The 25,137-nt window shown below is 39.7% G+C and overlaps 1 protein-coding gene across 1 annotated transcript; it reads left to right on the top strand.

Moving 5' to 3' along the window:
- The first annotated feature begins 5,423 nt into the window (after window positions 1–5,423).
- LOC125245910 (membrane-spanning 4-domains subfamily A member 15-like) lies at window positions 5,424–14,968 on the top strand. The gene is made up of 8 exons (XM_048156738.1): window positions 5,424–5,617; window positions 6,016–6,220; window positions 6,433–6,537; window positions 6,625–6,699; window positions 12,281–12,403; window positions 12,741–12,842; window positions 13,168–13,233; window positions 13,382–14,968. Exons 2-8 carry the CDS (start codon window positions 6,041–6,043, stop codon window positions 13,469–13,471), a joined length of 741 nt encoding a protein of 246 aa, XP_048012695.1. The 5' UTR covers window positions 5,424–5,617; window positions 6,016–6,040; the 3' UTR covers window positions 13,472–14,968.
- Window positions 14,969–25,137: the final 10,169 nt, after the last annotated feature.

Here is a 25,137-nt window from a genome sequence, read left to right as displayed (position 1 = left end):
CCTGAATGATGGGACCAAGTGATGTAGTGTAAATGGAGAAGAGGAGGGGTCCAAGAACTGAACCCTGAGGAACACCCGTGGTCAGCTGATGAGCTTTGGATACCTCCCCTCTCCAGGCAACCCTGAAAGACCTTCCTGTGAGATAGGATTCAAACCAGAGAAGTGGAGTACCTGTGATGCCCAGTGATGAGAGGGTGGACAGGAGGATCTGATGATTCACCGTGTCAAAGGCAGCAGATAGATCGAGCAAAATGAGAACTGGAGTCAGTCAAAATGATTTGGAGTCAGCCTTTGCAATCCGCAGGGATTCAGTGACCGACAGCAGTGCAGTCTCAGTCGAGTGGCCACTCTTGAAACCAGATTGATTGACATCCAATTGGTTGCTCTGTGAGAGGAAAGATGACACCTGGTTGAAAACAACTCGTTCAAGTGTTTTTCCTATGAATGGTAGGAGAGAAACAGGTCTGTAGCTGTCTACAAGAGACGTGTTTAATGTGGGTTTCTTAAGCAGTGGGGTTACCCGAGCCTGCTTGAATGTGTTAGGGAAAGTGCCAGTGTGGAGAGATGTGTTGATGATGTGTGTCAGTGCTGGTAAAAGTGTGGGAGCGATGGCTTGTAGAAGGTGTGTGGGGATGGGATCTAGAGGGCAGGTAGTAGGATGATTGGAGAGGAGAAGTTTGGATACTTCTGTCTCAGTGAGGGGGGAGAATGAAGAGAGGAGGTGTGTGGCTGTGTGTGTGGTTGGTCTGTGTTCCTGTGTGTGTGGAGCGGAGAACTGACTGCTGATGGTAGATGTTTTGTCAGTGAAAAATGTAGCAAAATTATCAGCAGTAAGGGATGAGGTGGGTGGTGGTGGAGGGGGACAGAGGAGAGAGTTGAATGTTTTGAAGAGTGTACGTGTGTTTGAAGCGCTGTTGATTTTGTTGTGGAAATAGGAGGATTTAGCAGCATGAATTTCAGCAGAAAAGGATGAGAGCAGAGACTGATAGCTACATAGGTCAAATTGGTCTTTTGATTTGTGCCACTTCCTCTCTGCAGCCCTGAGTTTGGTCCGATGTTCACGAAGAACATCAGATAACCAGGGATTAGAGGGAGTGGCACGTGCAGGCCTGGATGACAGAGGACAGATACTATCTAGAGAAGAAGTTAATGTGGAACATTTGGGTGATTATGCTGAAAATTTCAGTAATTGGTGATTATGCTGACAATTTCAGTACTTCCTCTCACTTTTGTAGGTCCTGCTTGGTAATTTGACATTGTCTGAAAAAAGAAAAATATATAATGCAAACCCCTACATGGCAGTGCTGTTGTTTTTAGTGTATGCCTACCAATGCAACGTCATTTCCATAGAAACCAATGCAAAATTTCCGGAAAATGAAAGGGCGCAACAGGACACAAACGGGATCTGAATAATTGCAATAATTAAATGTAAATAATTTTAGATCAGATTTCAATCATATACACAAATAATTGGATTTGGACTGACAGTGTCTATGTAGCCTAAAGCAAATTGGAGACAGACAGGACAGTTGCTGGTCAGACAGGATTTAAACTTTGTCGGCAGGATATACCCAATACCTCATTTTATTAAACCACTTTTAATCTTCATATAGATAAATCTTCCTCACTTCTTTTTTAACAGCATATTAGAGATAATTTCTTAATCTAGAGAAGTAATGAATCTGGCTGATATGCCCATAATTAACCCATTTGTTTTTTTACAATCCAAAAACAACAAAAAGCCAATTAGTTGTCTATTTTTTCCCCTGTATTCCGAAGTCTTGCACTAATGATTACTGGGCCAAATTTGTTAATGAGCCTGATTGGTGACGTGGTTATTACCTCATGAGTTTTGTTTGTTTTGTTTTTTGTTACAAATAAGGTAAAATACATTTCTTTCAGCAAAACAAAAATTCTACCCTGTTAAGCATTTTCTTAGTCAATTTAAGAAGGACACTGATGTTAGCGGCTCTTTTTGTACTAAATTCACTTGTATGCGTAGTATTTTCGATGTTTATGTGACATAGTTGTTGTTTTGGATTTTGATGTTGATATTGCTATTTACCTGTTCAAATAGGAAGAGTAGGCGTAGGTGACAAAGGAAGGACGTCCGTCTTAGTAAGCAAGAGATACAGAGACTGATATGCCTACAACATCGAATCCTAGATCAGTTAAGTAGTATAAGAGTCTGAAGAGTAAAAGGCCTCCTCAGATTCTGCCTGCATTAAGCGTAGAAGGACACCTGATTCCCTAACGAGCATCTCCAATATTGCTGGATAAAGCTAGATTATAGAGCTTTTTAGCTTAAGCTGATTTAAGTTTTATTTTGATTTATTTTGCTTTAACTGCTTTGTATTGTAATAAATAATAGATATAATAGATATTTTATTGTTACGTTTACCTTCCATGAGACTTTACTTATAACTACAAACTGAGCCTCGATAAAGATAAACCACAAGGTAGTCTTCTACGTCATTCCTGAAGGACTTCAACCTGCCGGAGGGTGAGTATCTTATGGTTTAGACTAGATTGGACTAACCTTACCCTACCTGAACAATCCTAGAGTTAAAAGGTGTACTATACAAAATGCACAAGATTCAAAAATCTTTGTGAGATAACACTAAATATTTATTTAACAATAGCAAAAGTAAATTACTAATACAATTGGCTTAATTAACTTTTATGTATATCTATTGAGAAACCATGGAAAAAAGGTGAATTATTATAAAGAAAAGATTATTTCGAAGAAATGTTCAGGATTTGTACTGGTTCATCTCTTTATCTCATGTTGTGAGAGCTGTGAGTGTTTTGTTCATCTTTTTGTCTGTATTGTTTTGACCAATGCTGTATAGTTGTGTTTTGCAATGTGTTACTCCAAAAGTACTTAGTTTTGAATGTCTAAAAAAATAAATAAATAAATAAATAAATAAAGGCTATTATTTTAAATTAAAAAAATAATAATAATTTTCTTTTATTGACAGAATATTTTAGTTTGTCATGTATATTTTTTGATTAGATCAAATAACATTTTAAGCTGCCATCTTCTGGTGGTAAATGTGTGGGCATTAATGTAAGTTCATTTATTTTTATTTGTATATTTATCTCTTATACTGTGATATATTCACACCTTGATGTCGCAACTGTATATCTGTTACAGATGTACACCAAAGGAAGACGAGGAGAGTAGATTCAAGGAACAAAACGTAGTTTAATCTCAAGGAAGAAGCAGGCGATAGCAAATACATGTAACATTCAACAATACCGGACACTGAACAGAGAACAGGAAGGAACTTAAATACACAATACAAATGACAGACAGCTGTGAGGGTAATCAGTGTCCATGGTGATAGATAAGTGGCGTGAACTGAGAACAAAGAAGCATGTGCCAGTCAAAACAAACAGGACGTTTTTTTTTTTTTTTGGAAAAGTAAGTTTTCCATGTTTTACTATTGATAACTACATATTGGTCAAGCTCAGGGACTAAATAAAAATAATAATTATGGGTAGATTGTTCAGACACTGGCCGTGAAGGTATTAGGGACACATAGTTATCACAAAACACTACATTAGATAACATTTTTATCTAATTTTATTTCATAATTAATAATGAACTGCACTTACACAGCATTTATTAATCTTTGTTAATGTTAATTTCAACATTTACTAATACATTATTAAAATCAAGACTTGTATTTGTTAACATTAAATCACTGTGAAGTAACATGAACAAACAATGAACTGCTGTATTTTTATTAACTAAAGTTAACACAGATTTAAAAAAAAAAAAATGTATTGCTCATGGTTAGTTCATGTTAGTTAATACATTAACTAATGTTTAACTTATGAACCTTATTGTAAAGCGTTACCATAAATGTTAAACAATAATTTCTTTGATAGTATATGTCCCTTATGCCATTGATGAATAGAATACTGTATGTCTTGATTATTAAGAACAGGTGCTTTTTTTGTACCCATTTTTGCCAGCAGGATGGTAAATACAAAATTGTTGCTCAAAAATATATATGCTGTTAATGCTTGTCATCTCCCAAAATAAGACAAAAGTATGCCAAACATTTAACGTTGCTCTCAAATTTTTATTGTTTAAAAATGACTTGCCTAACAGGGTGGAACAGAGTATAACCAAAGTTAACAGGTTCTAACAGTGGATGAGCTTTCTGTCACTGCCCTGCATGGTTTCCCATCTGCAATATTCAATATTGTTTCAAAAAATACAAAACATTTTCCAGATTTCCTTTGGGGGATGGACACACAAATAAAAGTGTGGTTCCTTATTACAATCAATCATGATGACAAGTGGCAAAACAATTCCCAATTTAGAGAATTGCAAATTAGAGAAATTATTTCTTATTCATAATTGATTATAAATAAAGATTGCTGTAATTAATTTGGATTAACTAGGTTAACAAACAAACAAAAAGCATTGCAAGAAGGAACAGTAATGCCCTTTTTCATGGTTTGGCTACTTTTGTTCTTCTATATGTGCCCAGTTCACCAGTGGATCATGTCTCTGTGAAGGGGCGATGGAGCATGTAGGATACTTTTGTGCTGCTATAAATAATGTGCTGGTGTGCAGGGTTACCTGCTGGTGGGATCCCCAAAATGGACAGACTGCATTTTTGCACAAATAGTTTTCGCTGAAGTCCACATAAATAAACATAAACATAAACATTCATGGTCCTTGAGATCTTCTCTAACTTGCCTGTAGACCCAATACTGCCAACATATGTTGATGTTGCTTGGTCAGTTCTTTTTTGACAGAACCTTTCTTTGTTGCTTTAAAAAAAATTAAGAATTATATTTCTACTATTTGAACTAGTCATAACAGAAAAGCTTTAAAAGCTGTTCACCTGTGTTCTGTCATCAGAATCTCTGAATACGGTTTGAATGAATTGAAACATGTGGTATCAATAAACGTTATGGCTGTGCTAGTCATTATGTCACATTTTGTACAATATTTACCAGCCTGTGTCCAAACCAGCATGCAGATTATATAAAATACAACAAAGACAAATTAAGTAAGATAGATTTTAAAGTCGGCATGAAATCAAAATCGACCCTATTTAATTTGTTAGTGCATATTGCTAGTCTTGTGGTAAACAATCCGTGCAAGTTAAAACACAGGAAAAAATTGTTTGTCGCTGTAATCTTTAATCAAATCTGAAAAGTTACTTCCAGTCTGGAATGGCGTTCATTCTCTGATGACGTCAGTTTGACGGCTTGGGTTGAAAACACGTTAACCACTCCCCTGCAACCGTTCGTCTGCTATGAGCGAGATATGGAGAGGAGGAGCGCTAAAGTAAAACCCCTGCCCTCTATTCAATATCCTGTTTCACTTGGAAATACGTCACAACACTGGAGAAAAGTCGTTTGCATCTTCCGGTGCACGCGGACGATAATCTTGACTTTCAGGCTTGATTTCCTGGAAACAGTGGGCAACTTTGCCACCCCTCCTAACCATCTGAGCTCCACCCACTTTATCTTTCATTCTGGGAAACAGTTTCATTACACAGGATGTGTTATCTCAGAGGAGTGTGAAAAATAACTGAAGGAAACTACTCTCATAAGCTTTTCCAGAATATGAAGACCACATACACTGGTATTTTATATTCTTATTCTTCACGTTTTTACGGTAACACTTTACAATAAGGTTCATTAGTTAACTACATTAGTTACCTACATTAGTTAACATGAACTAATAATGAACTACACTTCTACAGCATTTATTAATCATTGTCAATGTTAATTTCAACATTTATGTTGAAAACTGTTTTTAATGCATTATTCAAATCTTGTTAACATTAGTGAATGCTCTGTGAACTAACACGAACAAACAATGAACAACTGTATTTTTATTAACGTTAACAAAGATTAGTAAATACAGTAACAAATGTATTGCTCATGGTTAGTTAATACATTAACTAATGTTTAATTAATGAACCTTATTGTAAAGTGTTACTGTTTTTACTTGTCTTGATTAACTGTGATTTTGTACAGGTCAATCTCATATTCAGAAACAAGAATGTCCAGTACCGTCATACCCACAAACTCTGGGACGCTGGTCATCCAGTTTCAGCAACCAGAACAAACGGCACCAGCTGAAAGAGGGACAAATGCTCCAGTGACTGTTCATGTCCCACAGGCAGCTTCACTTCCTCAAGGAATTGAGGCATTTCTGAAAGGACAACCAAAAGTGCTTGGGGTGAGAAATCTTTCAATAATTGATTATCATATGTGTCTGTCAGTGTGAAGGAGGAAATGTACAGGAACATCCAAATCCAAAAAAGCAGTAGTAGAAACATTAACTGTTGAGATGGGCAGGTTTTGTTGTGCAGATCTGGTGACCCTGCTCAGCTGACAACTGTGATTAATTATGACCCCTGCAATAAGTATCTGTTTTCTGGTCTTACTCAGACTGTCCAGATAATGATCGGCCTGCTGATTCTCCTGCTTGGCATTGTGTCTACAGTCCAATCCATCTTTGTTATTTGGGGTATTCCTTACTGGGGATCTCTCTTCGTAAGCAAACTTTATACAATTAAGTACAGTTCTTGTCTTTTATAAGCTAAATATTCTAACTGAAGCTTCCTTTATCTCTCCTCTCAGTACATTACCGCAGGATCACTGAGCATTGCTGCAGAAAATGCACTCCATGTCAAAGGCACCTCCAGTCTGTGTTTGGTATGAACAAGTCGCTATGTATTTTCAGGTATTTTAAGTGTAATGGATGTAGGTCAGTAAGAGCTGTGCGTGTAAACCTCACTCTAGAGACCTGCACTCCCGCGGGAGTACCACGGGACCCAGCACAACCGATTGCGGCGCGGGACAGTATTTGATGGGTGAATGCGGATGCGGGCGGCACGATATTATTGTGTGCGGGTTGCGGGAAAATAAAATTATTTGCGGGACTCCCGCAAAGTGGAAATATCTAACAAAATAGAATAACTAGAAACAAATAAACCTTTATTTATAATAAAATAAAATAAAAACGATTTACAGGCGCAGGGTCGGAAGCTAACTCTCGTGTGGTTCATAGGTGCGAAACAGCCAAGCCTACCACACAGAGGCAAAATGTCTGCACCTCATGACTCAGGTGAATCGCTTAGTCCTACAGATATTAGTAAGTTATTAAAGAAAGGAACATGCAAAACTACAAAACCAAGCAAAGGAAAATCTGATATTTGGAAATGTTTTTCAGTAGTATGCGACAGCAATGGAAAGCACCTTCCTTTTGCGAGCTGTGACAAATGCAGCAAAATACTCACATACAAGTCACAAGTCTGGAACTTCAGGTCTGAAGCGTCATGTGTGCACCGTTTTGAAAGGCCAAACATCCCTGACATTTACGGCAAGTCAGTCGAAAGTGTCAAGTGCAATAAAAGATATAACAACAGAAAAATTTGTTGACTTTGTTTGTGCCAACATAAGACCTTATGACACCGTCTCTGGAGAGGGTTTCAGGGTTTACATATGCAATGTATTTTTTTTTAAAAAAAAAACAATACTTATACGTTTACCCGCGGGATTTTGCGGGCGGGAGCGGGAGAAAATAATATATATTTTTGCGGGAGCGGGCGGGAGCGGGACACAATCTTGCGGGAGCGAGAAAATCCGTCCCGCGCAGGTCTCTACCTCACTCCTCTGATCTCAAGAGGTGCTCTAGTGACCGTGGTCTTTAGCCTCCTTGTTAGAGTGCCCGACTCTTATGCCGGCAGTCCCGGTTCGAACAGGAGCGGTTACACAAGCACTGAATATATTTAATGTAAGATTGAACAATGTGTCCGAAACGGGTAAAAGTATTAATTAGTTTCTTTCCAAAAGAAAAAAAAGAAAAATTACTGACCCCAAACTTTTGAATGGTAATATTGTTACAAAAGTTTTCGGTTACACTTTAGTATGGACATGGTTCCAGTAATTCATGTTCTTGGACAGGTTGTCTTCAGCAAACTGTTTGTGGGCTTTCTTGTGAGCCAGCTTCAGAAGACGCTTCCTTCTGGGATGATGGCCATGCAAACCGACTTGTTGCAGTGTGCGCCATACCTCTAAACCAATGCTGGCAGCACTAATGCATTTGTTTTTTGAAGCCAGCTTCTGCACCTGACGCACAACACGAGGACTTAACTTCTTTGAGGAAAACCTCTCTCTATGACCCTGGCCACTGTGCTGTAACTCAGTTTCAGAGTGTTACCGATCTTCTTATAGGCTAGGCCATCTTTGTGGAGAGCAACCATTCTAATTCTCAAATCCTCAGAGAGTTCTTTGCCATGAGGGGCCATGTTGAACATCCAGTGGTCAGTATGAGAGGATTATGCTCAAAGCAAGTTTTTACTGCTCTAATACAAGATAGGCAAATTTGTATGGTCCTGTCAAGCAGACAAAAACATGAACATAATGAATAGGACATGTGGCTTTGCATGGTTGAAAGATGTAGAGCTGTTATCAGTTAGGGTGTACTCACTTTTGTTGCCAGCTATTTAGACAATAATAGCTGTATGTTGAGTTATTTTCAGAGGTCAGTAAATCTGTACTGCTATACAAGCTGCACATTGACTACTCTACATCTACACTTTTGTGAGATACTGTAAATACTTTACAACAGTTACAGATAAAGTTAAATGATCTAACTGTAGTATTCAGGTATTATTTACTATTTATGTATATCAAGACGGTTATTTCGAGAGAGCTCGATTATGTGTTCACACATAAAGTGTCTAATTTTTAAAGACCATTCAAATTGTCGTATATTCAATTCACACTAAACTTGACATGCATCATCCCCAGACTCTAATGTTAAAAATTCAAAGGAATTTGAATAATTCCTAATTATGTAATGACTAAATTACTAAACTACGTTTTATTAACAAAGTTCGGGAGGAGTAGGTTCAGATAATTAACCTAATTAACATGAGTGAAGAGCATTCAGTTAATCAACTCATTAACAACAAGAGGTGTATATATACAACAGTCTTACCTTTATCAGCATCTCCTCACTTCTAGTTCTATCTATCCTTACCACATCAGGGGGAGTACTCTGGGTTCGAGCTCGGACACCACACCAAATACACTTAACCTTTACTCTACTTGATTACATGTAAGTGTGAACTCATGAATTGGCCTATATCTTGTGAACATAAAGCCCAAACATCACAAAACTTGGTACATGTGGACAACAAGACATTCTGAGTAAACATGCAAAGTTTTATTAATTTCTGATGCTCAAGGGTGCTAACAGCAATTTTTAATATTCAGCCATTTACAGGTCCTTCTCAAAAAATTAGCATATTGTGATAAAGTTCATTATTTTCCATAATGTAATGATAAAAATTAAACGGTAACACTTTAGAATAACTCACGCTATGAAGCATTAGTTAAGCATTAGTAAATAGTTAATTCATCATTTATAAAACATTAATAGACATTAGTAAGCCATTTATAAATACAGCTATAAATGCTTTGTTCTTGATTTATAAGCATATCTATAATGAGTTTAATAATTGTATTTTCATACTTTATTAATGATCAATTTATCATTTCTAAATTATGTATTACATTATTCACAAACCAGTAATTTAGGAGTTGTCAGTGGTTCATAAGATCATTTAGGAAGTGTAAGTAAATGATTAATAAAATATTTAAATGTACATTTATGCATCTTATTATTTAGACATATAGTATTAGTTACTCAGTGTGTTAATAAATGCTTTATTAACATATTCCTAGTGTCAAAACTACCTCGGTACTAACTTTAAAACAGAGAACAGCAGTGCAGAAGATCACTGAACCTTTAAATCTCATTTATAAAAGCTTTAGAAAGCATAAATAGTCGTCACTTTAGATGAGCTCACAAAAATAGTTAACTGACCACTTCTAAATGTTTTATAACTACCTGAATTAATCATGAATTGCAGTAGGAATATGTGTTAATAAAACATTTACTAACACACTAAGTAACTATTACTATGTGTCTAAATAATAAGATGTATAAATGAATGTTTAAATAGTTTATTAATCATTTACTTACACTTACTAAATGAACTACTGACAACTCCTAAATAACTGGTTTGTAAATAATGTAATACTTAATTTAGAAATGATAAATTGATTATTAATAAAGTATGAAAATACAATTATTAAACTCATTATAGATATGCTTATAAATCAAGAATAAAGCAATTATAGCTGTATTTATAAACTACTTACTAATGTCTATTAATTCTTTATAAGTGATGAAATAACTATTAACTAATGCTTAACTAATGCTTCATAGTGTGCAGTTATTATAAAGCGTTACCAATTAAACTTTCATATATTTTAGATTCATTGCACACCAACTGAAATATTTCAGGTCTTTTATTGTTTTAATACTGATGATTTTGGCATACAGCTCATGAAAACCTAAAAAAATTAGCATATTTCATCCGACCAATAAAAGAAAAGTGTTTTTAATACAAAAAAAGTCAACCTTCAAATAATTATGTTCAGTTATGCACTCAATACTTGGTCGGGAATCCTTTTGCAGAAATGACTGATTCAATGCGGCGTGGCATGGAGGCAATCAGCCTGTGGCACTGCTGAGGTGTTATGGAGGCCCAGGATGCTTCGATAGCGGCCTTAAGCTCATCCAGAGTGTTGGGTCTTGCGTCTCTCAACTTTCTCTTCACAATATCCCACAGATTCTCTATGGGGTTCAGGTCAGGAGAGTTGGCAGGCCAATTGAGCACAGTAATACCATGGTCAGTAAACCATTTACCAGTGGTTTTGGCACTGTGAGCAGGTGCCAGGTCGTGCTGAAAAACGAAATCTTCATCTCCATAAAGCTTTTCAGCAGATGGAAGCATGAAGTGCTCCAAAATCTCCTGATAGCTAGCTGCATTGACCCTGCCCTTGATAAAACACAGTGGACCAACACCAGCAGCTGACATGGCACCCCAGACCATCACTGACTGTGGATACTTGACACTGGACTTCAGGCATTTTGGCATTTCCTTCTCCCCAGTCTTCCTCCAGACTCTGGCACCTTGATTTCCGAATGACATGCAAAATTTGCTTTCATCCAAAAAAAGTACTTTGGACCACTGAGCAACAGTCCAGTGCTGCTTCTCTGTAGCCCAGGTCAGGCGCTTCTGCCGCTGTTTCTGGTTCAAAAGTGGCTTGACCTGGGGAATGCAGCACCTGTCCACCTGTCTGACTCAGTCCACTGCTTCCGCAGGTCCCCCAAGGTCTGGAATCGGTCCTTCTCCACAATCTTCCTCAGGGTCCGGTCACCTCTTCTCGTTGTGCAGCGTTTTTTGCCACACTTTTTCCTTCCCACAGACTTCCCACTGAGGTGCCTTGATACAGCACTCTGGGAACAGCCTATTCGTTCAGAAATTTCTTTCTGTGTCTTACCCACTCGCTTGAGGGTGTCAATGATGGCCTTCTGGTCGGCAGTCTTACCCATGATTGCGGTTTTGAGTAATGAACCAGGCTGGGAGTTTTTAAAAGCCTCAGGAATCTTTTGCTGGTGTTTAGAGTTAATTAGTTGATTCAGATGATTAGGTTAATAGCTCGTTTAGAGAACCTTTTCATGATATGCTAATTTTTTGAAATAGGAATTTTGGGTTTTCATGAGCTGTATGCCAAAATCATCAGTATTAATACAATAAAAGACCTGAAATATTTCAGTTGGTGTGCAATGAATCTAAAATATATGAAAGTTTAATTTTTATCATTACATTATGGAAAATAATGAACTTTATCTCAATATGCTAATTTTTTGAGAAGGACCTGTATATCAATGGGAATCACAGGCTGTAATACTAATGTTGTCCACAAGTGGGAGGCACGAGATAAAATCTGTAAATTCGATTTATGCATAACATTCATTATATTTTTATAAAGCTTAATGTAGTCTAATTAGGTTGCAAATAAATCGGTGATCTCCAAATTACCTTTATACAATACAGAAAACATGTCAAATTGACATGAATGAATGTATTGCTATCCAACTAAAATGAAGAGACAATATTATTTGTCTGTCGTAAAATAGTACATAGAAGAGTAGTTCCATACAGAGACACCTGTATTATATTTGAAAATTTATTTTAATTTTATTATATTTGAAGAGAGATATTATATTATTTATATTTGGACCCTGATTATTGCCACTTGCGAGTATATTTAATTTTTATAGTGCTCCATATATATGATCTGCTTTAACACATTAGGTAAAGTGCTTGCAAACTTATTAACTTGTTTTTTTTTTAATGTTTTCTGCCCATAGGTGAAAGGTTCACTTGGAATGAGCATCATGAGTGCTATAAATGCAGGCATTTCCATTTCTATACTTTCAGTGGAATTGTCTATAGAATCATTGAACTCTTCTCATTCGGATGTCAAGTACAGGGTATGTTAACAACTTTTCTATTCACTTTTATTTAGTAATTACTATAAGATCACTGTGTTGTCAGTAAAGTTGTTAGCTGTAATCTGCAATAACCCGTCCATTCTTTTTTTACTGACATTTAATAGAAGAATCTGATATACTTCCTACTATTACTGATCATTTACAATGTAAGAAGTCATTGATATTACACATTAATTGTAAACTCATTCTAGTTTGTTATATTACCATATGAATCTCAAGGATTGTACATTCTGCACTTGCAGCCAGCGTACCAGTGTGAGAAACTATCATTTATTTGATTAATATTTGTGCTAATGATGAGTGTTTTCTCTTCGAGGGGATCACTGGTGTGTTCTTGGTATTCACTGTCCTTGAGTTGATCATCTCCATCTGTCTGTCAGCATTTGCCTGTAAAGCCAACGCCTGCTGTGCTGCTCAGGTGAGTCATGTGTTCAGGTCTAGAAGATGAGTGGCCGCTACGGTTGATAGGCAGTTGCTAGGGTGTTCTGGGTGGTTGCTAGGACATTGCAGATCGACAGAAAGATGAGTAGTTTTTCTGTTTCTATTGTTTTCAAAAATCTGCACAAAGGCACAAGTTTCCACATCAAAACATTTCAGCAGGATTTTTTGTCTTTGCCTTTTTCCATTTCCATTTGAAATACAGTGCTGTATATAAACTTGTAATACTGGAACTGTCTGCCAATGTTATTGAATTTATATTGCAGTAAGAAAATATAAAACCCTACATGTGCATTTTTCTAAAGGTGCTGAATGTTCACCATGTTGTAATTCCCCAGTCCTATCAGACACATAATCTTAACCAGTCAGAGGTAAGAGAAGCTTGTAGCCCCAGACTAATTGGACTGATTATATATATATATATATATATATATATATATATATATATATATATATATATATATATATAAAATCAATAAATAACCATTGAAGCTGATGGCACACCTGTTTTTCTTGCAGGTTCCTCTGGTCAGCGTCTCTTCCATACATCACCATCCTGCAGAAAATCCCCCACAATACAGTGAAACAGCTCCTAAATATGAACCTTAAAAAGTGGACAGAAGCTGTAAATATTCTGCGACGTGTCACTTTTTTTTGATGGATGACCTTTGACCTGACATTTGAGCTTATGAATTATGATATTAGCCCTCAGGATATTTCCCCTCCCCCAAGGTCGACCTTCAACATGGGTTATGAATATGTCCATTGATTACTGGCATTTTTGAAATACCTGTGGTGTTGACCCGGGGTCATTTATGGGGTGGAACGAATGGATAATTTTTTAACTTTGACCATCTTTGGAAGTCCTGAGGGTAATTTTAAAGGTTGAGGGTCACACATGTGTTGAACAGACATCCGCATTCCAGCACATACTCTATAATATAAAAAGACCGCAATGTATTCAGCAGAAAAGAAACGTGAAACATGGATAGTTTAAACTCACCTAAAACGCCTGAGACAAAATGGAACGAAGAAGAGATGACAGAAAGCCTGACCTTGGCTCCAAGAAAACCACACGGCTATGTCTATTTGACAAAGTTTCTCCACGACAGTAAGGGTTGTGTGAGAGCAGAATTTGTAATGAATAGCAACCTCGTATTTGGTTACATATTCAATAAGGAGTCCTGAGTCGTTACGCTCTACACTGCCGACAGCACCAGCGAATTTAAACCTGGAGAAGATCCCTGTCTGATGTTTCCTGTTAAAGACTGGACTTTATTTTACATTTTACGTGTCTGGAAAGATCTGAATGACTGTGGAGAAGAACCTTTGTACATCGCCGAGTGGGACGGGATAACTCTGAATGTTCGCTATCGCATGGTCGGCGATCACTCTAATAAGAAACAGGATGAATGCGTCTACATATTCTGTTGCAAAGACAAGACAAAGCTCAGTGACCATAGTGGGGTCATCCTACATGATGAACATCATGATATGTACGAGATGCGATTTTTGTTCAAGTGGTGTGATCTGACTATGCTGAGTTCCCATTTCTCGATCATAAACAAAATGTTCAAGTGGTGTGACATGTGGGATGGATACAATAAAGTTAGAGTACAGCTATTCAACACAAAGAGATGCGCACGCACCAGCACATATGCTCTGCCATCCCCGCCCATTCACTACAACCATTTATAAGCATCAGCAAGTCACACCCATATCCTCAGAACACCTTTATAAGCCATGGCTCAACACGATACTTCAGAGCGCTCTCACATCTGCAGCTGCGGAGTCTCTTTCGACAACGGATTTGACCCTCCCGATGACAATGCTACTGATCATATTCTGACAGACAAACCCTGCGTATCTGTTGGCAATAAACAATGGCTAGATAAATTCTGCACTGAGCTTGGACAACGCAACCTGAGTTTCCTGACTGATCACGGCGAAAGTACATCTACAATGACTGATAAGGGTTTTGATGCTCCTGACAGTTGTTTCACTGATGTTGGATTCAAAATCGTAAAAGCTATGATCGTAGTGCTACTGCAACACCTCATCGGCAATAAGCAGAAGGAGGACTGCAAAGGATGTGCTATAAATCATCTGAGCCAAATACAACATTCCTGCCTGTTTAAGCCCCTGACACCCACTTTGACGAACTGACCCACAGACTGTTTAAACCCTATCTCCGAACCATCATAGCCTAAAGTCTCATTGTGGCGAGGGGGGCGTGGTTCAGCGAAGTCTGCAGCGGGAGAGAGAGGCAGGAGACGAGCGGTTGAGTGAGTGGGTTAAATGCAAATGACGAACACCTGTTTCTTGTTTCAGTAATTGGCGTGGAGAGAGTATATAACGCCAGGAGAAACCGGAGTGGCTGAGAGAGAGAAGGACTACTGACTGCTTACCTCCTGGATGCTGGAATTGTTGGCTGGAGTTTCTTATGTTATATTGGACCGTTTTGTGCCTGTCTGCACACCTGTTTTGTTATTTTTGAAAACCAAATAAAGCAGTCAGTAGTCAAGCTGACCCCGTCCTCTTCCTTCCTGACATTGAACTTTGTTACACTGGTGCCGAAACCCGGGAAGGGAGAGGAAAGCCGCCGCCATGCAATCGTCCTCCGGAATGCCATTTGCGGAGATTATCAGCAGCCTCGCGGGCCTACAACAGGAACAACATCAGGCCCTGCTGGACTTGCGGAGAGATCAGGAAAGATCTTTTCAAGTCATCGTCCAAGCCCAGCAGGAGGACCGCGAGAGGTTCCGGAGCTGGATTGACCGGGAGGTTCGACCGGAAGCCACGGAACATCGCGCTGTGCCCGCCCACCTGCCATTCAACAAAATGGGATCTGCGGACGACCCGGAGGCATTCCTGGACCTTTTTGAAAAGACGGCCGAGCTGTCAGGCTGGCCGCGGGACCAGTGGCCGATGCGCCTGGTCCCGCTGCTCTCCGGGGAGTCCCAGATAGCGGCACAGCAGCTTCCGGTCCAGAATCTCCTGGTCTTCGACGACCTGAAGAGGGCCATCCTCCAGCGGGTCGGCCGGAGCCCTGAGGAACACCGACAGCGTTTCCGCTCGCTTGAGCTGGCTGAGTCCGGCCGACCCTTCGTGATGGCCCAACAGCTCCGGGACTCCTGCCGCAAATGGCTGTTGGCTGAGGGAAGCGACGTGGAGAAGATCGTCGATCGAGTGGTGCTGGAGCAGTTTATCACTCGGCTACCGAAGAAGACAGCCGAGTGGGTCCAGTGCCACCGCCCCACGTCGCTGGACTCGGCCATCCATCTCGCGGAGGACCATATGGTGGCGTGCCCCGGGGTCGGCGAACCCCTCCCATCTGCTTCTCTCTCTCCCTCTCCATCTTCTGTCCCTCTCTCTCATCCTGTCCCTTTGCCCAGGTCACGGCCGCCTGGATATCCGCGTGTCCCGCCCCGAGAATAATTCTCTCGGAGCGCGATGATTTTCCCCTGGAGCAGTCTCAGGATGAGACGTTGAAACGTGCATTTGAACAGGTCCAAGTCATCGACGGTCAGCCTCTCCAGCCTGGACGCGCGCTTACCTATCCATATTTTGCAGTTGTGAAAAATAGGTTGTATCGGGTGACCCAAGATACCCAGACAAAAGAAGATACAACCCAGTTGTTAGTTCCAAAGAGCCGCCGGGAAATGCTTTTTCAGGCGGCTCATTCTAATCCTATGGCTGGACACTTAGGACAGGCAACAACACTAAATCGCCTCATGACCCGATTTTTTTGGCCGGGCATTCATGAGAATGTGCGCAGGTGGTGCGCGTCTTGTCGTGAATGTCAGCTGGTGAATCCACCGGCCACCCCAAAAGCGTCTTTGCGCCCACTTCCATTAATGCAGGTCCCCTTCGAGAGAATTGGTATGGACCTCATCGGGCCATTAGAGCGATCATCTAGAGGACATCGCTTTGCATTAGTCATTGTGGATTATGCAACACGATATCCTGAAGCAGTGGCTCTCCGCAGCATTTCTGCTAAGAGTGTTGCGGACGCACTGTTCAGTTTAATCTCCCGGGTGGGGATTCCAAAAGAAATCCTCACCGATCAAGGCACGGCGTTTATGTCACGTACGTTACGCGAACTTTATGAATTATTGGGCATTAAAACGATCCGTACCAGCGTCTTTCACCCACAAACGGACGGGCTGGTCGAACGTTTTAATCGCACGCTGAAAAACCATGATTCGTAAATTCGTTCAGGAGGACGCCAAAAATTGGGATAAATGGTTAGAACCCCTGTTGTTCGCTGTGCGAGAGGTCCCGCAAGCCTCCACGGGGTTTTCCCCCTTCGAGCTTCTCTATGGACGCCAGCCCCGCGGGGTTTTGGATGTTCTAAGAGAAACTTGGGAGGACGGACCATCTCAAAGTAAGAACGAAATTCAGTATGTCATGGACTTGAGAACAAAACTTCACACTTTGGGGCGGCTGTCAACGGAGAATTTGTTACAAGCCCAGGACAAACAGAGCCGGCTGTATAACAGGGGGACTAATTTACAAAAATTTACACCGGGAGAGAAAGTGCTTGTATTGCTCCCTACGTCAAGCTCTAAATTATTGGCAAAGTGGCAAGGACCATTTGAGGTCACACGGCAAATTGGAGATCTCGATTATGAGGTAATACGGTCTGATAGGAGGGGGCACGTCAGATATATCACCTCAATCTCCTCAAAAAATGGAATGAGGCAGAGGCAGTGATGCTGGCGATGGTGATTGGTGGAGAGGATGATCTTGGGCCAGAGGCGATTTCCAAACCTCAATCTCTTACGCTGGCTCCGGGAGGAGATCATCTCTCGCCCTCCCAGCTCACTGATCTCACTAAATTACAAGCAGAATTTGCGGACGTGTTCTCCCCCCTACCGGGCCGTACTAATCTGATTCAGCACCATATCGAGACAGAGCCGGGCGTGGTAGTTCGCAGCCGGCCGTATCGCTTGCCTGAGCACAAGAAAAAAGTGGTTCAGACAGAATTAGAGGCAATGCTTGACATGGGGGTAATAGAAGAATCCAGCAGTAACTGGGCGAGCCCGATAGTTTTAGTTCCTAAGACGGACGGCTCGGTTCGGTTCTGTGTGGATTATCGCAAGGTGAATGCTGTGTCGAAATTCGACGCGTATCCAATGCCACGGGTGGACGAACTGCTTGATCGGCTCGGTACAGCTCGTTTTTATTCGACACTGGACTTAACAAAGGGATATTGGCAGATCCCCTTGTCGCCGTTATCTAAAGAAAAAACAGCTTTCACAACGCCGTTCGGATTACACCAATTTGTCACTCTTCCGTTCGGGCTGTTCGGGGCACCGGCTACCTTTCAGCGTCTCATGGATAGGATTCTACGGCCCCATGCTGCGTATGCTGCAGCCTATTTAGATGACATAATTATATTTAGTCATGACTGGCAGCGGCATATGCAGCATTTAAGGGCCGTCCTGAGATCGCTGAGAGGGGCTGGGCTCACGGCCAACCCGAAGAAGTGTGCAATTGGGCGTGTGGAAGTAAGATATCTGGGCTTCCACTTGGGACATGGACAGGTGCGTCCCCAAATTGATAAGACTGCAGCAGTTGCGACCTGTCCGCGCCCCAAGACCAAAAAGGAGGTGAGACAGTTCCTGGGGCTGGCGGGATATTATAGGAGATTTGTTCCTAATTATTCGGACCTCACCAGCCCTTTGACTGATCTCACTAAAAAGGAGGCGCCAGATACGGTCCAGTCATTGTGGATTATGCTGCAGGCCGGATGGCTCCCCGGCCTGAGTCGGGCTGAGAGAGAGAAGGACTACTGACTGCTTACCTCCTGGATGCTGGAATTGTTGGCTGGAGTTTCTTATGTTATATTGGACCGTTTTGTGCCTGTCTGCACACCTGTTTTGTTATTTTTGAAAACCAAATAAAGCAGTCAGTAGTCAAGCTGACCCCGTCCTCTTCCTTCCTGACATTGAACTTTGTTACACTCATCCTCAGCGAATTCAAGGAGCAGCCGAAGCTATTCTGCACAAATTAAAAGACGAGCTGCTCATCACCACTAAACTACAAGAAATCAGGGAGAAACTTCTGGACAAATTCGTCAACGAGAAAGTCGTCAACGAGACCGTCAACCTCTGGGAGGGATTCTCTGTTGTGAATGGAGATTGAGCAAGACCCCACCACCATGGGTGCTGTATGTAGCCAAAGGAGCCTCAAAGAAATTCTGTTTAAAGGTCATTACAGAAGACAAATGATTGTGTTATTGAAAAATTTGATCGAAGAAGCCGTCGAATCGTATGATGATGTTCCATAATGTTGATTCTAGCACCATCGGTGATATTGTTGAAACAATGGTCAACTATGTCCTAGGCCACGATTGGAAGTCATGCCGTGAATTTCTTTTCTGGCTAGACTATCACTAATCTTTTTTTTTAACATTTTACTTACTTAGAGCATGCGGTCATTATGTAATCGTATTTCAATTTATTCTTTTATTTCCTATGGTATGCTGTCATTAATATTTTTTTTAGATTTTTAATAAAAGTACACATTACACAGAACAGCCCCTATAAAATACAAATGCAATAGAGTCGTAGGATGTGGAGTGGATACCCAGTTCCAAGCGGATCTCATGGACATGTCTGCCTATTCCAAGGATAATGATAATAATAAATATTTGCTAACGTGCATCGACGTATTTAGTAAGTATGCATGGGCTTGAGTGTTAAAGAATAAGAGCGGGGTCGAGGTGACTAAAGTGTTTGAGTCTAACAGAAATTGCAGACGGACCAGGGGATGGAGATTTTTAACAAGCATTTTCAAGATGTAAAGAAAAAGCACAACATTAATCTTTTCACAACGGCTACTGATTTGAAGGCCAGCGTCATGGAGCATTTTAATAGAACGCTAAAAAGTAGAATGTGGCGATTTTTAATGGCTACAAATTCCTGACGTTATGTGGATGTTTTACAAGATATCATGCAGGGGTATAACACCAGTTATCATCGCAGTATTAGGATTAGACCGGTGGACGTCAACAAAAAAAAATGAGGGTCTGGTGTTTTAAAATCTGTAAGGAGCTATAAAGAAGAAAGAAAAAGCAGTATTTAAATATAAAGTCGGAGACGTTGTTCGAATTTCTAAAGTGAGAGGACCGTTCACCAAAGGATATGAACAGAACTACACAGAAGAATTTTTCACAATATCCTCATGTATTCCATGCCGGTGAGATCATGAGATCATCGACAGAGTTTTTTATGAAAAAGAGATACAAAAAATAATCAAAAAATGAGCAAAAACAAAGCGTTTAAGGTGGAAAAGATTTTAGGGGAGAAAAAACAGGAGATCTACGCTTGTCTTAGTGAAGTGGTTAGGATGGCCGTCGAAATTTAATAGTTATGTAGACAAAAAAGCTCTGGTGGACTTGCAATCCCCTTAAAACACTTGAATGCATACAGGATTAGAATATTTGAGTAAACGGGGTACCATGGGCGACGACGGATTCTACGTTACGCTTCTTTGTCGGTTTATCCGGAAAATCATATCTCTAGTTACAGAACAAGGTTAGCGAGTCCTATCAACTTGAAAGGTAAATAGGAGGTCACTCTTGTTGAAACTGAATATCTTAGAAGTTGGTACTCCTTTAATGATGATGGAATTTTCAACCTACACACCGCCCCCGGACCAGTCCCGAAACATACACAACCTAGACCTGACCCAGCCCCATTTAAAGAATTATCAGGGTTTTTTGTATCAAGGAAGGTGAAAATAGACGGGGGTACTATGCGAACGTTTGTGACGTGACGTGACATCTAATGTTCTCGTACCAACGGCTATATTGTCTCACGATCCTTTAAAAAACAAAGTGTATCTGGTTGAGAGACCTAACGTGTCAGTATCCTTCTTTGGGAAACACCACTGTTTTAGGAATGAATCCAGATGATGCTATCGGGCGTTCGGCCTACCATAAAGATGCTGATTTTACAACGAGTCAAACTACATGCGCTCCTCATCAAGCCGATATCAACACGGGTTTCTATACTATGTATGTTTACACCGACATTATCCAATATCAATTGGTCGGTGATTCGTATGTCCCCCTTTTGAGATGCGTACATATAATGGGTGAAAACAACGACACCGTCAGTGTTAGATACAACAAAATGCATTACGCATCGGTCAACAAGGAGCTCATCACAGATATTACCATCGAAATGAAGGACAACCAAAACTGTGAAATACCATTTTCTAACAGCAAAGTCGTCATAAAATTACACTTTAAACCTTCGAAACAATCCAAATGGTGTATTACAACCCCCGAGGGATGGACACTACAGAATATGTTAACTATTACCATAATCAGGCCAGTGGTGGTCTACCAGGATATTCAGGGAGTGGTGTTATGTACGGGGCGGGGTTAGGAGGATTGTTTAGAGGGCTGTTTAGGATGGCCATACCACTGTTGAAAAGGGGATTCAGTATCGCTAAACCTCACCTAAAATCAGCTGCTAAAAATATAGTATCCAACGTTATCAAGAACGTATAACGATAACGCTAAATCTCAAGACGGTTCGGGTCTGATGGTCATGGCTCATAAGAGAATGTCTAGGAGGCGTGGTCATTCGATAAAGAACAAAACAAAGCGGGGACCCAAGAAACATTCAGTCGTGCGCAGAAAGCGTAAGAAGACTGTAAAGCGAAATGTATCGGTTAAGAAAGCCATAAAAACCATATTCTGACATGGCATTACTCCACTGCATGTCAGGGGAGTGCATCAAGTCCAAGTTGGACTTATTTACGCTTCCTCTGACGCAGACAGTTATTGAGAAAAACTGTTATTTAGAAGTACCTCTTTTATCGGCTATATCAGACTCTTCGCCTTTGGAGTTTTTTATAGCGGGGAATGGCGACCTAAATAACACGGTGTTGTATCTGCGTCTTAAAATCAAAGACCTAATGGTGCCGATTTACCAAACGATGCCAAGGTTGGCCTGATAAATTACCCCGGGGCTACTATATTTTCACAAGTCGATGTGAGCCTGGGTGATTGTTTGATATCTCAGAGTTCAAGCACATATCCTTATCGATGTATCATCGAGAGTCTGATCAACTATAGTAAAGATGCGCTGGAATCGCTTTTCTCCACCGGCTTGTTTACAAAGACACAGCCGGTCATATGGACATGGCTGACCCCGGCGGACATAACCAGGGACTGAAAAAGAGGGCCGCCTACACATCAAACAGCAGAGTGGTGGAACTGCTGGTGCCTATTCATAGCGACATTTTCTTTCAAAAACTGTGGATGATCAGAGCCAAAGTTGAATTCTGTCTGATGAGGGACTGCAACGTGGCGTACAAATGAAATATTATGTTAGCGAGCCTATTTGTTAAGAAGGTCTCTGTATCATGCCCTGTGAAAAGATTATTTCGAAGAAATGTTCAGCATTTGTACTGGTTCATCTCTTTATCTCATGTTGTGAGAGCTGTGAGTGGAGTGTTTTGTTCATCTTTTTGTCTGTATTGTTTTGACCAATGCTGTATACTTGTGTTTTGCAATGTGTTACTCCAAAATTACTTAGTTTTGAATTTCTAAAAAAAAAAAAAAAAAAAAGGCTATTATTTTAAATTAAAAAAATAATAATAATTTTCTTTTATTGACAGAATATTTTAGTTTGTCATGTATATTTTTTGATTAGATCAGATAACATTTTAAGCTGCCATCTTCTGGTGGTAAATGTGTGGGCATTAGTGTAAGTTCATACTTAAGTTTATAATAGCAATTCAAATAATATCCAATCCAAAGCTTAAAGCCTAAAGAATTACCTACATACACTTGTCGGAATGTAGTACATGGTGCTGTAAACTGACCTGCTGCAGCTGATGCTGTTGCTAATGTTGTTAATCTGTTGTAATCACCTCAGCAGTCACAGTCAAGGGGAAGGAAATAGGTTGTTTGTACATGACGTCACTGCTGCACGTGAAATGCGGCTGGAGGGCAGGGACTGATTTTTCTATATAGGAATCCTATCAAAAACTCAAAAGTGTATGTTTTGCTTCGTTTATGGTTGCTCAAATCGATCAAACCGAGAACCCACAAGGAGCTTTTATCGTCTACATAACATATAGTTTTTTAACTTTAAAAGTTGTCGCCTTTTATAGCGTTTTGCGTCTGCTGATACAGAAATTAATATGGATACCTGCTTACCTAATTTGTTTTTGACTTGGTTAAATATTCTTCATAGTATCGTTTGCAGGGAAGAGAAGCTATTTTATCCCATTGAATAGTAATTGATGTTTTCACTTCAGTTTTGTAGTATTCCGTTCACAATATTGATCTGGTTACCGTGAAAAGCGTCGCTGCTTCAGCCATCATATGGTAGAAAATGTCCAAATAAAATAAATGTTTAACAAGCTGACAGAAGTCCATCCATTTATTTGTTAGAAGGGTGTAACGTTAAATGTGAGTGTAGTTTTAATGTTGTCTTTGTAAATATTCACTTTCCCATATGACCACAGAGGAGAATAGGAGGGTCACGTTCAGCGGACAGACACCGACACACTTTTTTTTTTGTATTTATTTCAACAAATGACAACCAAAATCAAACCCATAGAAGCTCGTGAACAGTTTGAAGTGGCTGTATGCAGGTTGTACATATTCACAAGCAGAGTGAGAATCATACTCGCAAATGTAATGTTAATTATTAAACCAAACAAAATACAAAACTTTCAAAAACACTCAGCAATTTGATTATTTTATTGAGTAATAAGGAGTGCTTTCAATCAGTGACATTTGATATAGATTTAATATACAGCGTCTCCCTGTCACCTCCTCAGCCTGCTTCCCTTAGTGTGTTTTTACATGTAGAAAAGGCAAAAACTGGATGGTGTAATACAATTTTTTCCCTGAACGATGATGTCAGCTCCTGTTGCAATTCTCGATTCAGCAAACATGACCTTACAATGGCAACTTTTTTCACAATCACGACAGAAAATCAAATATACTGCCTCTAACTTCACTAGCAGAAAGGCAGTGCGATATAAACAAAGCCCAGACTAGAACTGAACGCGGCATGACGGCAGCTTCACATTTTCCATATCTACCTCCTCGATGGACAGGAAAGTCTTTCAATTCAGTGGAAAAGTTGTTCCTCTTCATAACATAAGGTTCAACGTCCAACATATGTTGTGATTTTCTGTTTATACCTTTCTAAACCAGCACAGAAAGGAATTTTACTCCATCTCTTCCATTCTAATTTTTCACTGCTTGCCCTCCACCGGAATTTCGCGCGTCACCAGAACCATGTGATTGCAAACAACCTATTGGAAAGGTTGATAGCTTTTTATATTTGCATGGTTTCTGTTTTTAATTTAACTACTATTTTTAGTTTTTTTTTTTTTTTTTTTTTTTTTTTTTACAATTATTGATAAAATAAGCTATTTCTAATCATTTTTTAAAAAATATAGTGTTTTTTATTTTATTTCTGGAAATCATCTCGCGACCCCTCCCTCGATGTCTCGGGACCCCCACTTTGGGAACCACTGCCTTATGCCATCTTATGCAACATATTTTTTATTCTTGAAATAGTAACAAAACAATTATTGATGAATACAATACTTGTATGTCTTGATTATTGAACACCAAAGTTAACAGGTTCTAACAGTGGATGAGCTTTCTGTCATTGTCCTGCATGGTTTGCTATCTGTAATATTCAATATTGTTTCAAAAAAATCCTGGATTTCCTTTGGGGGACGGACACAAAAAATAAAAATGTGGTTCCTTATTTGCAAAATAGGGAAATTATTTCTTATTCATAATTAATGATTATAAATAAAGATTGCTGTAATTAATTTGGATTAACTAGGTTAACAAACAAACAAAAAGCATCGCAAGAAGGAACAGTAATGGACAGCGATGCCTTTTTCATGATTTGGCTACTTTTGTTCTTCTATATGTGCCCAGTTCACCAGTGGATCATGTCTCCATGAAGGGGCAATGGAGCATGTAGGATACTTTTGTGCTGCTATAAATAATGTGCTGGTGTGCAGGGTTACCTGCTGGTGGGATCCCCAAAATGGACAGACTGCATATTTGCACAAATAGATTTCGCTGAAGTCCACATAAATAAACATAAACATAAACATTCATGGTCCTTGAGATCTTCTCTAACTTGCCTGTAGACCCAATACTGCCAACATATGTTGATGTTGCTTGAATTTTAAACATTTTTTCCTGGAATTGATCAACAACTTCATTCTCAGTCTTGGTCAGTTCTTTTTTGACAGAACCTTTCTTG

Source organism: Megalobrama amblycephala, linkage group LG14 (genome assembly GCF_018812025.1).
Source record: "Megalobrama amblycephala isolate DHTTF-2021 linkage group LG14, ASM1881202v1, whole genome shotgun sequence".
NCBI classification, from domain to species: Eukaryota; Metazoa; Chordata; class Actinopteri; order Cypriniformes; family Xenocyprididae; genus Megalobrama; species Megalobrama amblycephala.
Note: the sequence above shows the minus strand (reverse complement) of the source record. Positions and strands in the feature narration are given on the sequence as shown.

Excerpts from the sequence above, each read along its gene's own strand:
- LOC125245910 (XM_048156738.1), top strand. The coding sequence starts at position 6,041 with ATGTCCAGTACCGTCATACCCACAAACTCTGGGACGCTGGTCATCCAG. Across the intron at positions 12,404-12,740 it reads ATTCGGATGTCAAGTACAGG|GGGATCACTGGTGTGTTCTT; the intron begins GTATGTTAACAA and ends TTTCTCTTCGAG. Across the intron at positions 13,234-13,381 it reads ATAATCTTAACCAGTCAGAG|GTTCCTCTGGTCAGCGTCTC; the intron begins GTAAGAGAAGCT and ends TTTTTCTTGCAG.